The following is a 12,847-nucleotide window of genomic DNA, read 5'->3' as shown; positions in this document are numbered from 1 at the left end:
TGGACCGGTATGGAGATACGATTCCAAAAAATAAGAAGTGGTAGTGATAACTACAAGAATAAAAATAGAATAAATAAAATAGGTAAATATACAGCAGTGAGTAAGATAGACAATAACAGCTATAAAATTAATATTTATATTAATATTTGTCTGCTCCATATGTACCTTTCCTCATTCATAAACTTTTCCTGCAAATAATATCCTATAGTGGGGTGACAATAACTGTGATGGCAAATCAACAACACAAATGATAATAATTGTAGATTAAGTAAGATAGTTTGCTGTATACATGTATAACTCTCTATTTGCTGAAACAAAGAACGAAAACTGAACCAGATGAGTGGAGTCAAATACTAGGGGGATTTAACACATTACCCAGAATCTTGCCTTAAAGCTGTTATAAAGTTTATCCAGGTTTTCCAGTAGCTCTCAAACTTCTCTTGTTCAAGCCTGAGATTGAATGTTAGCTTCTCCATTATAAAAATATCCTGAACCACTTTGATCCAGTCCTCGATTGTAGGAGAATCTTTTACTAACCATTTCCTCGTGATTGCTTTCTTACTTGCTAGTAATAGAGGGTTTTTTTGCACACCCCTAGAAAATAGGGTCCAGGTTGAAAAAAACGGTAGTTACCCTTTAAGTGTGTTCTCATGTATTTGTAGTGTGACTTAATACTACACTGTTATTTTCATGATAAACCTTAACCTAATTTGATTTTAATGTAATACTTGAATTAGATTCCATCCAACAATTCATTAATCAGAATGCTATAATTACCATGCGTTGTCAGTCAAGAGTTTTCATGTCTTAAGCGTGATTTATGGTCCTGCGGAGGCTCCACGCAGAGCTTTTACCGTAGCCTACGTAAGTGGCCTGAAGTTTATACTTGTGCGTCGGTGTGTGCTTCGATCTCTTCAAGAGCATAGCGGGGCCGGCATATGTGTGTGCACGTGGGGAATGTGTGGTAGAGCAAGTAAGAGAGTGACGGTGATTAGCTTCAGAGAGAGTACCAACTCTAGAGGCATAGTGAGAGAAACAAAGTGTCTCCTCTGTGCTTTCTAACCACGGTGGTAAATCTGTAGCAGGAAAAGTTAACTCCTTGATTTCATGTTGTTTACGGAGAAGGAGAACCAGGAAATGAGTAGGGGGAAATGTAACGCTACCAAGCCACGGCTGAGTGACGTGCGTTGGCGCGACGTGTAGTTAAATTTTTCGAGAGGTGCACATCAGGCTACGGCGTAGGGTCTGTGTCTCCACGTACCTGGGGTACGAAGTCACAGCATAGATTTAATGCAGAAGCATAAATCACACTTTAGTCTAAATGTTGGTTTAGGCATTTTCTACTCTGCCTCGTTTTTAGTTTTTTTTGTCTTATTGGCTTTTGAAATGCTCATCCCCAAAATATTGGTATTTGTGTTGATCAACAGAAATCAATATCTCTCTGACCTCACCGGGTAGCTTTCTTTGTGAACAAGAACTTGAATGTTTAGCATACATTCCCTGGATATATAAAAACAGATCTTATCTTCATCTACTCTAGCTTTGAGCATCAACAAGCCCTGGTACAGGAGCAGTTGGCCAGATTGGCCCAGAAGGAGAGAGAGACAGGAGCAACCTCAGGCCTGTATGAGCTGACCCCGGCCCTCCTCATCGAGAAAGGAAAGGCCCATGAAGAGCAACAAAAGGCCAAGATACTGGTGAGTAATGCTAGGTCGATACCAAGAGGAGTTAGAGCTGGGCTTTCCACTAGTGGGACTGATGAGTTTTACTTTATTGTACTGAATATCCCTCAAAACTATTGATTCATTTACACTTTGTCAAAACACATTTACCAAGAAGTTCCTTTCACATGTATTCATTTAAATTTATTAAAACAACAATTATTATTTACTTTTGTCCTTTCTCTCGTTTTGTAAACCTCAGGAGACAAAGGCACCCATCCCCTGCTCATTTGATACTTTTTTTTTTTTTTTTTTACAAAAATATGAACATTTAATCTACAACTTAATGTCCTGGATTTCACTTAACCTCTCTTGCTAAGATAATAATGCATTATTAGGCTGAAACTTGGCATCACAATATAAGGAAACTAGTGCAGTGCCCGTTTGGAGCGTGTGCCTGTCCTGAAAGGGCTGATTGCTTGGTTCCCAGTACTTTTCTTTTCTACAACTTTATCTAACTATAAGCGCGGTTCAATCAGTCGTGTAACAATAGGAATTGTTTGTGGTATATGTGTTGCAGCACGGACCGTTTTAGGTTGCACCTAGAGGTAACAGAGTAGCCTTGTGTGTGAGCCTACTTGTATGTTCGCCAGAAGAACGTTAAATAAACTATTGCCCAATAGGTGACTTAACTGATATTCTGGAGTCTTCATGAATGTTAAAGACCAGAATATAACATGGTGGCAGCGGTAGTGAACTTTGGCCGTGTTATGAGAAAGTAACGTTACGTTAGCATGGCTCAATGCTAATTTTTTAAAGTGGTTGCCGGCTTGGCAACCAGGCATCAGCTTTTGGTTGCCGAAATTGACAATACGGTTGCCATGTTTTAAACTGCCTATATTTGGAGTAATTCATTTCTTATGTAACTATACCACACATTTTAATAATGAAACAATGAGATAATGGCTTGCAATATAATTTCCCATCCCACTCAAATGTCTAAAGAAAAATGGAAAAATTAAGCTATATTAATTCAGCATCTTAAGATGCTGAGTTTTCACAGCTGTTACAGTACCTTTGTTTACAACTACCCTTGAATCTCTACACTGATTAGGTTATGTATGTGGTGTGGGAGCAACATGTGATGGCAGAGATGTACAGTATCTGTACTTCATCAGAGCAGGGAAATCCCTGATGGTCCTTCTTGCCTGTTGGGGCACAAATATGACCATCTATTTTAACAGGCTATATTAATAATAACAGTATTCAATATAGAAGGGAAACAAGAATATGAACAATGTTGTCTTTTGCTATGAATGTTAACACGTATTTCCATCACAGTCACATGGTTCACATGCACTTCTGTAATCTGATTAACCCCTGCCTTCCAGCAGTAGCCTGCTTTCTAAAACACCATGTAAGCAAGAAAGTTATCATGCGTTTTGTGTATGCACTTAGATAAAGCGATAGCATTGATTGTTGTTTGCATGTGCTTTCTGTGATAGCTCTGCTTTGTCACAGTTTAAAATGTGTTTTCTTAACACGTGCTCTCGTCAAATTCTGATTGATAATGACTCAACCAACAATGCAGCGTGTGAGAGCGCAAGAAGGGTTATTGCTAATTGTGTGTGTCAACTCGGTTTTTAATGTTACTGACATGCATATATTGATAAACAGTGATCTATTGCCAATCATACATGTTTCTATTCCCTCCCTGTTTTTTTACTTGCTTTGCTAATATTAAACCCTGTGGATTTCCTACAGCCCAGTCTTTCTTTCCTCTCCAATTGATTTGTCCTGCAGTGTCTTTTCGGTGTGCCAGCCAGCTATAATGAACACTGAATGAAGCCGCTGGCTTAGCTTACACTGATATGGGCTCCAAACATTTAATGATGTTGCATAGCAATGTGAAACTGAACACAAGTCAATACAGCCTGTCAGTGTCTCTGTGAGCAGATGTATGTTTGAGTGCACAGAAGTACACCCTAAAGGTTTATTTCAGTAGGGTGTGTTTGACAGGTTTGAGCATCTTTTTGTCAAAGCTTGGATCAAAGGTTTCTTGTGTTTGAAAGGATGCTTGGAGTTTAGCAAAGCAGAATTGTATCTGTATGTTTAAGTGAATAGAAGGGGAGGTATTTGCTGCTTTCAGGTGTTGATAGACAGCCTAGACAGCATGTAACTTTGAGTGTTTATGTGCCATCATCGTCTCTCCCTTCATACCTTTTCCTCTTTCTCACCTGCCTGGGTTTGGTCTCACCTCTGACTCTCACTTTTTTAACACTGTTTTAACACATTCATTGTTCCCAGCTTGATTTCTCCACTGTCTAAAATGTGACACATACTTAACAAACTCACCACAAGCGCCGCAATCCAGCATCATTTATCCCCAAGATCAAAGAGAAAGCTGTACTATATGTTTGTTGGATTGCTTCAGCTTTTGAGTAGATTGAAAGTACCTGGGAATCTGAGAGATCTGTCGCTTTCAAATCTCTAATCTCTCTTGCATGGTTCTAGCAGGTGGGCTCCTCTTTGCATTTCCATCAACCTTGCATCCACCGGCAACAACACAGCTGGATGCCTTGAAGAAAAAGTCTGTCCACCTCTCTCTCTCTCTCTCTCTCTCTCTCTCTCTCTCTCTCTCTCTCTCTCCCCATTCCACGGTAAAACGCTCCACTTTGAGTAGTTTGGAGGCTGCCTTATTTCCCAGAGGAGGAGACAGATACACACACACACACACACACACACACACACACACACACCCTGCTGTGACGCTATCACAATACAGAAACACATATAGCGAGCACCCCCCAGTCTATTTCCTTATGTGCACTCCTGGCTCCTCAGCAGGCAGGCTATGTGTTAGTTAGTGTTGGGTTGAGGAGGGGGTGAGGGAGGTGTGGAGGCAGCACCTGTCAGAGAGCTGAGCTGCTCCCCATACTTCCTCAGGCTGCCTGTCACAAACACTCACATTAGCCATTTACTCCTGTCTCAGCGCCAACCGCCACCGCTGGGACTAGTTGTGTGTGTATATACAGTATATCTGTGTCTGTGCATACCTGTGCATTAAACAGGCTCTGTTGATTTACATCAGAGAATTGTGTGTTTGTTGTAGGGGATATCTGCTTGCAAGGTTTATCCACAGTTCTGTCAATACTATACTCTTTTAGTGTCTTGCATATTATATTTTTAAGCTTCTTTTATACTGTGGTATTTACATTTCTGTTTGGTACAACATTCATTTTCATTTTGTAGCATCTGATAGTGTTAATTCCTTCCTTCTATGCCACGTTTTTTCCTGTAGTGTAGTAACGCCTACCTGTAGCTCATTGAAGTATACAACTGAGTGCCAATGCGTGCCATTGCTCTTAGGTGTTGTTTGGAAAGACTTTTATCTTTGGCAAAGATTGGCCAAGTGGGGACTGATATTTAATTTTTTTGAGGAGAGCCTCTCAAACTCTTTCTCTACATTCCTCTCATTCTTACTTGCCGCACTGTCTGTGTTCATTACTAACCACTACTAACCGCACCACTCATCTCTGCATTGACAGTGATGTTGATGGAGGAGCGTTGTGGTCTCAGAGAAAAAAAATGTGCCACTGAAATCACGATCAAGTTCTGGCAACAATGGCAAAGACTGAATAACGCTAATAGTTGCTCAATATCCCTACATCCATACACCTTTACTCCACAGTTTTAATTAATTTTGCACAGCTGATATTAAACACACCAGGAAATGTGGCAATATATGTGTTCCTCAACATTTTATTTTCTGTACCTTGTTTGTTAATTTCATGTCCCAACTGCTACTTGATCTCCACATTGTCTTTTCCGCCCATGTACAAAACTGCTGTTAAAACCTGGCTTTTTAACCTGTCATCCTATATTGTTCTGAGACTACATTTAGACACCTTAAGTGACGACAAAGAAGAGACGACAAGTTACATTAACACCTTGTCTGTTCACCTCTCCTTTCTTTCATTAGCACCTCCTGTTTGTGTTCTTCCCCCGACTATTCTCTTCCCCTCAGAGGTGTCATTCGTACTGCAAACAAAATGCTATTAGTATGCACAGGCATTCAGTACCTAGCATTTCACGCACATTCACACACACCGATAATAACAAGCAAGCTTGCTGCTTTAAGCTATTGAATTACAGATGCTTCCCATGTAGGTGAGAAGAATAGGCTTCGCTACCTGTTTGGGGGTTGCGGGTGAATGTTTATAACATGTCAGTTGATTTGCTTTCAGTCCTGTATATTAAAAGCTATAACTTTTATCTGCTATCTCCAATGAAAAACCAGTGATGGACAACATCATTAGAGGGTAAAGTTTTAATTCAGACAAGTTAGAAATGTGGAGAAATTTAAATGACAAAACTAGAAATCTTATTAAAAGTTTGTTGTGCACTCTAGTTGATATGCATGCTTTAGTGTTACATTCATATTTGGATTTTGAATATTTCTGAATCAGAAGTCACCTTAATTCCCCTCACCCACATTATATTCTACTCAATCTAGACGTTTATTAAACCTGAAGGCAATTTTCAAATTATTTTGTTATTTGTGAAAAATAGGTTACTCTTCATGTGTCACACCACCTTGGTCCTTGTTCTTCTTCAGTATATTTAAACCCAGGAGGGACATTTCCCACAAATGTATCATCAAAGTAACATTTTTAAACAGTGGGTCGACACTGCTTTTATACTCATATTTCATCGCCATATTTTCCACCTGATCAAAATTTCACACAAGCAAATGAAGCAAACCGCTAAATCAGTTTATCTAAGATTTGATTTCATGCATTTTTGTAAAAAGAAATTGACATCCTCTATTAAACTGTAAATAATGATATCTCGATGTGAGAATTTAGTCCGTTACACAGTTTGAGCTGAAATGTGTGATAAGATGTGATGTGCCCATTTGGTCACTCCTGATGTCCCTGTTCTCACACCTCCTCTTTCCTTTTAAAAACCTAGCCAGGTTGTTGTGTAGGCAGCTAAACAGCAAATGAGTTTTTTTTTTTTTCTTCACATCATGTATATTGGTAAATGTCAGGCTGTGCTTATATAGTAGGAATTTGAAGTAGTATGGTATCATTTCATTTGTTTTAATTTCCTTGCTGTGTAGTCAGACCCACCCAGTTCGCTTTCACCACATCACATTTTACCACGTATTACCTGTGGCTGCACATTTTGAGTAATTGGTTGGTATGTCTTGTTCTTAAATGAGGGAGGTTCGTGACGATGAGGAAACAGGATGTAACCTCGTAAATAGTCAGTAGATGGCATTGTTGAAGCATGTTTGCCAGGGGGTTAAAAAGCAGGATGGATGCGTGCTCCACACGTGTGTGTGTGTGTGTGTGTGTGTGTGTGTGTGTGTGTGTGTGTGTGTGTGTGTGTGTGTGTGTGTGTGTGTGTGTGTGTGTGTGTGTGTGTGTGTGTGTGTGTGTGTGTGTGTGTGTGTGTGTGTGTGGCATTTGACACTGTCCAAAAGAAGGATGATGAAAACCAGCGTGAAAAGCCTAACATTCATTAAAGTCAGACCTGAGATGACAAACACTCAGACCACAGCGGATGATGCCACACATGTTAACAGTGTTGCCCTGCTGCTGTGGAGAAACACAAGGATATGGCACTTGACAAGGGTGGAAATTGTGTTTTGCACTGAAGATGCAGCCTTTCAGTTACAAGATGTCCCCCCCCGCCCGCCCGCTGTCTCAAGACATTTGTATATGATCACAAAATATAATTATCTACAATAGATATGTGTACTGTTGTTTCAGGTAATACCCTTACTTAAATTGATTTCTTCAAACATTATGTTTTCTTTATCTCACAATATTACATATAGTTCAGGCACTCCTAGGTATTATTTCATCTTTGGCATGTTTAAATACTTCATCACACATACAAATCTATGATTTAAAGGCAAATCAACTGTTGCTACCCACTGTCTCATCCCTCCTCACTAAACTAGCCTGTGGTTACATCAATCTGTCAATTCATATCACTTCATCTGCTTTGATTGTTTGCTTTCTAGCACCAGATGGACATGTTGGTTTAGCTGTATTCAGCCAATGCCAAAATAATCTCTGGATGGATTTTCTTTCACCACCTCAACCCATGATTGCAACGTGTATCTAAAATGGAACCGTGAAATCGCTGTTCTTCAGCAGATGATAACGCATCATTGTTGAGCAGATTACAAAGCAATACAAATCACACAGTGGCAACACAATAAGATGGCCATCCTTTAACATTGTGCATCCATTCAACGTCTATTCATCATGCAGTAATTATTTTTAATTAGAGCTGCAAAGATTAATCGATTAGTTATCAACTAGTACATTTCGGCAACTATTTTGATAATCGATTAATCAGTTTGAGGCATTTTTCTTATTGAAAAAAAACAAAAACATTTGATGACGTCATCTTGGACTTTGGAAAACACTGATCGACATTTTTCACATTGTTCTGACATTTTATAGACCAAACAATTTATCGATTAATTAAGTAAATAATCAACAGATTAATTGACAAAACACATTGAGGATATCTGTTGAAAAATACTCCACAGAAATTTAAAAAATGCATTTTTATGGAAGCACTTGCATTTACAGTAAGTCAGTCTAGCATTTTACCTGTGCACACATTAAACATTTATTTTTGCTTGAACTTCATCCCTCTTTTTCCCTTGACCCACCTATTAAACAGGACTGAGAATCCTTTATACCAATATACGGTAGCAGTCAGCGGCTAGGGCAGCAAGCACATGGAAGCATTAGGCCAGAGAGCTCAGAGAAAGGAGCTGAAAGACGGAGAGAAGAGACTTTGAGCGTGGTATAGTAATAGATTCAGATGTCTGACTTCGACAGCCAGTCGGCTAGATAGCTAACCCTGCTTGTTAGCCAAAGACGGAGGGCGGGAGAGGGAGAAGAGAATGGGTGTAAGAATCCAGAGGAGGGGGAGAGAGGAGAAAGATGAATCAATGAAGAATGAATGAATTGAAAAACAAGTTGAGAAATGGCAGCGGAGTGATAGAGGTTCATGTTGAGGCCGAGTGGGTCTTCACCATAACCATGACAAGCGACTTTGAGTCCATGAAAAGCGCTATACAAATTACATTTATTATTATTATTATTATTTGAGTCTGCAAGTGTGACATACTGTGAAGTTGCACATATGCACGCACACATACAAATATACACTCTGAATTTCTTTCTCATAGAAACTGAAAAATATGTATGTAAAATACAGCAGCAATTCAGACACACACACATTCACACGCGGCTAAACCACTTGTTATCAGCAAGTGTAATCACAGACTTGACATCTTTTCTGCATGTTAAAGCAGCTAAGCCCTTTGTGCATGCTCACACTCACTCACACATAGACACACACGCTTACAGTACTCCCCCATCATCTCGAACGACGGTAATTGCTGACGAGCAGAGCGTTCACCGGCTGAGGAGATTTTGATCGGTGTAGAGCAGTAAGAGAGTGGGGGCCTAGCACAAATCCTGTCGGTTCAAAGGACAAATGTGTAGGAGTGGAATACCTCTCCCATCAGAGAGCAGTCTTGATGTAATGAGACTGCTGGACAAGACTTATTATCCAGAGGAAAAGTAATTTTTCCCAGATCCTTGTTCTCATATATGGAAATACGGATTTATGTTGAAACAATCCAAGTAGGAGTTAAACATAAAGGCAGTCTTGTGTTACTGACTGTATGTCTGATCTTTATTTTAGGATTATAAGTTACAAACCTTTGATATGTGGAATCGCATCTCATGTTTACCAAGTGACATAGGTAAAGTATTTATAAGGAAAGTATGTTTTCACACTAAACATTTCACTTGTGAAATATATAACAATCTGTTTTTAATACGTTTTACTGATGCACAGAAATGGTGCACATTAGCGTGTCAAGCTAAATGTATACCTTCGGCATCCGTGTGGGTCTGGTTTGGTCTGTGTGGCGTAAATGACGACTAATTGGGAGTATAATCAAGGCTTTAATTATGAGACCTTGTGTTTCTGCTGGTTGTAACTAATATTGTATTGCTTCATCTTACATAATGTGCTGATTAGGGTTGGGTACCGTTTGAATTTTTACGATTCCAATGCCGAACCGGTACTTTTAAAACGATTCCGATTCCTAACCGATTTTTGAAAAACTGAAAAATGACATCAAAGAAAGGCTCTTTTATGGAGTTTTTTTTTTTAAATTGAAAATTATTTCAATTTAAAAATATATTAACGTTTTAAAGTACTTAAATATATTATAAGTAAACCTAAGTCACCTAACACATAACTACAATAATTTAACAAATAACAGTTACACTATTAACAAGTAATAACAAAATAAATGTTGTTGAGTTGGTATGCCAACCAGCTTCAAAATTTAGCAGTTCTTTTGCAGAAAAATGACCATATTTGCCTTCTCTGGCAAGATACTACACCTCTCCTGACTTATGGCATGTCCTGCAGAGGAGAAAACTCTCTCAGATGTCCAAGAGGCCTGTACACACAGGTATGAGTTTGAAAGGGAAGACAATTTGGGGAGGCTGTCCCGCTTCCCCCAACACCAGGCTACAGGGTCTTGTCCTGAACGATAGCCTAGCAGAGCAAGTGTAATATGTTTACTAATGGTTAATATGCTTTTAAGTCTGTTTTGGTGAGCCCAGAGGGAAAATATGGAATTTTAAAAGTAGCCTACTTTTCTTTTTTTGGGGCATTTTAGGCCTTTATTTTATAGGACAGCTGAAGACATGAAAGGGGAGAGAGAGGGCATGCAGCAAAGGGCCGCAGGTTGGAAACGAACCCGGCCCGGCTGCGTCGAGGGAGTAAACCTCTACATATGGGCGCCCGCTCTACCAACTGAGCTATCCAGGCGCCCGCGTGTGATATTTTTACGTCTGTTACAGAGCGTGTACAAAAAGCCGTCTATCAGCAGTGATTGTAGAGTGCATGTCCGAGGATAGCGTGGACACACGCTTCACACCACGAGCGGGCACGTGCGCCACTCGGTAGAAAAGGGAGAAAGAAAAAAAGAGTCTGCCGCTGTCTGGAGCGACAGAGGGAAAATATTTCAATCGGAACCGAAATTTGCGTTCTAATCCGGATGCGTAGGAACCGGATCCATAGTGGAACCAGGTTTCGGTAGCCAACCCTAGTGCTGATGGACACAGTAATTGTTGTACCTTTTGGTATATTTGCAAATGAAAATAGTTTACTGAAAAACGTGCATTCACAAATGGTACCTGGATTCTTTCTGGATATTTCTTTTTTTTCACATGCGTGCGAGCGTGCGTGCCATCACTGTCCCTCAGGTGGTGGCATGTTTGTACATATTGGGCAGCAGCATATGCCCTGTCTTCTTCTCCCAGGAGAATTTTTAATTTGGAAAGGTCATTCAGCTCTTTGAAATCTAAGATTACAGAGTTGTTTACAGAGTTGATTAAAATACAGAGTTAAAGTTAAGTTAAAATAAATGTTTCTTGTTTTCTTCTTCTCTATGTCTGTCTGTCTGTCTGTCTATCTTTCTCCCTCACTGCTACCCTTGTTCATCTTTTCTTCTCTTGTTTCCTCCATCCTTCATTCTCTCCATAACAAAACCTATTCCTCTTATTCACCCGGCATCTCTCTTTCTACATCATCTTTCTATCCCTCGGTCCTTTTTTCAGTCTCTGTTTCTACTATCTGTCTGTGTGACAGTCTGTGGTGTGAAACCAGGTTGATGATGAAGTGTTAATTCATTTAACCTGCCCCCGACTATGTGACGAGAACACACATTTAATGAGCAAACAGCTAGACTAACCAATTCATGCCTCTGGTATTTCTACTGTACTGTGTGCATGCTTATGTGTTAGTTAATGTGTTTTTGCGGGTGCATGCAGGTGTGCGTATCACCCACAGGTGTTAGTGTGATGATTCATGCATATGTTTTTGGACTGCTGTCCTACTCTGATGGAGGCTGTGCAGTTTGAGTTTGTGTTGATAACCCTGATGCAGAGACCTGGTGGTGTAGTGCTGGCAAAAGACTTAACCAACAACTAACTGCCAGTGATCGAGATGGAGGCCTCACAACCTTAATCAGAGGTACAAGAGTACTTCTGTACTGTAACATATTGTAGTTTACTTTAAGCAGGGCAAGAGTTGAGTGCCATGCTTTCCCCTGCTGAGATTGTGCCATGCTTTCCCCTGCTGAGATTGTTCAGTACAACGGCATACCAGTATACCTTGCATGCTGGTGATAGCAGCTCCCGTACATCCCGACTTGCTGTCTTCGACACTCCCTCTACGTACTGAATTGTTGCCCGTCCACCTAAAAATACAGAAGATACCACTTGAGGGGTCTTAGGGCTTGCCAGGTTTGTTTGTGACATAGTGCATATTTTACAAATGCCCCCTGCTGGAGTAACTGTTTGTTTCACTGATAGACTTTGAATTTTGAATTCTAACACATTGTGTGTATATATACCAGTGCTATATATATACACACACACACCATCACATTCTCACACACATATAATACATCATTTTACATATGTCAGTTGACGCCTATAATGCTGTACACCAGAATAAGTTGTCAAGGTATGCTAGCACAGCTTTGCTTTTCTGAAACGTTGATGTGAGACGATGCTGGGAAATATGACAGTGGCATATGACACGTGGATAAGATGGTGCCAGTGTGTGGGCTTACACAGAAAACAGTGGGTACTGTTGTTTTGACATGCATTGTTCCTCAGTGCGTGTTGCCCTCTATTGGGTGTTTTTTCTTCTGTCTGTACGTGTGTGAGAGAAAGCAGGCTATGTTACATTTTGACACCACATGTCAATTAAACACACCTGCAACTTGTAAAGGATGAGGAACAATGAACCAAAAATGGAAGATAATGTAAATATGTTGGATACAAATTTGGTGGATATGAATTGAATGCACAAGGTATAAGGAACATCTCTGTGAATTAAGTTATATCAGCGTTTCCCTGTATTCACGTCATTAGTGGAACTGATGAAGTATCCCACAGACCTTTGAATATGTCAAAAGTGAAAAATGTATTCTGTACACTAGAGATTATTGAATACTCTGTAAATCGTTCAGTGTGCCTTTGATGGCAAATCCACACAAACACTCTGGCGTTTTAGCTAAGCATCAGCATCGACCAAAACAAGAGCTGGGGTGA

The 12,847-nt window shown here is 39.9% G+C and overlaps 1 protein-coding gene across 2 annotated transcripts in view; it reads left to right on the top strand.

Annotated features, from left to right (window-relative positions):
• The window catches only part of chchd6b (coiled-coil-helix-coiled-coil-helix domain containing 6b), a 66,111-nt gene that overhangs the window by 5,118 nt on the left and 48,146 nt on the right, over window positions 1-12,847 (top strand). For both annotated transcript variants that reach the window (XM_078248072.1, XM_078248073.1), the window contains exon 4: window positions 1,541-1,697. In XM_078248072.1, coding sequence (XP_078104198.1) covers window positions 1,541-1,697 — 157 coding nt within the window. The remainder of the gene's footprint in view (window positions 1-1,540; window positions 1,698-12,847) is intronic.

The sequence above is a fragment of the Sander vitreus genome, chromosome 4, assembly GCF_031162955.1.
Source record: "Sander vitreus isolate 19-12246 chromosome 4, sanVit1, whole genome shotgun sequence".
Lineage (NCBI taxonomy): Eukaryota > Metazoa > Chordata > Actinopteri > Perciformes > Percidae > Sander > Sander vitreus.
This window is presented reverse-complemented; position numbering and strand designations above follow the sequence as displayed.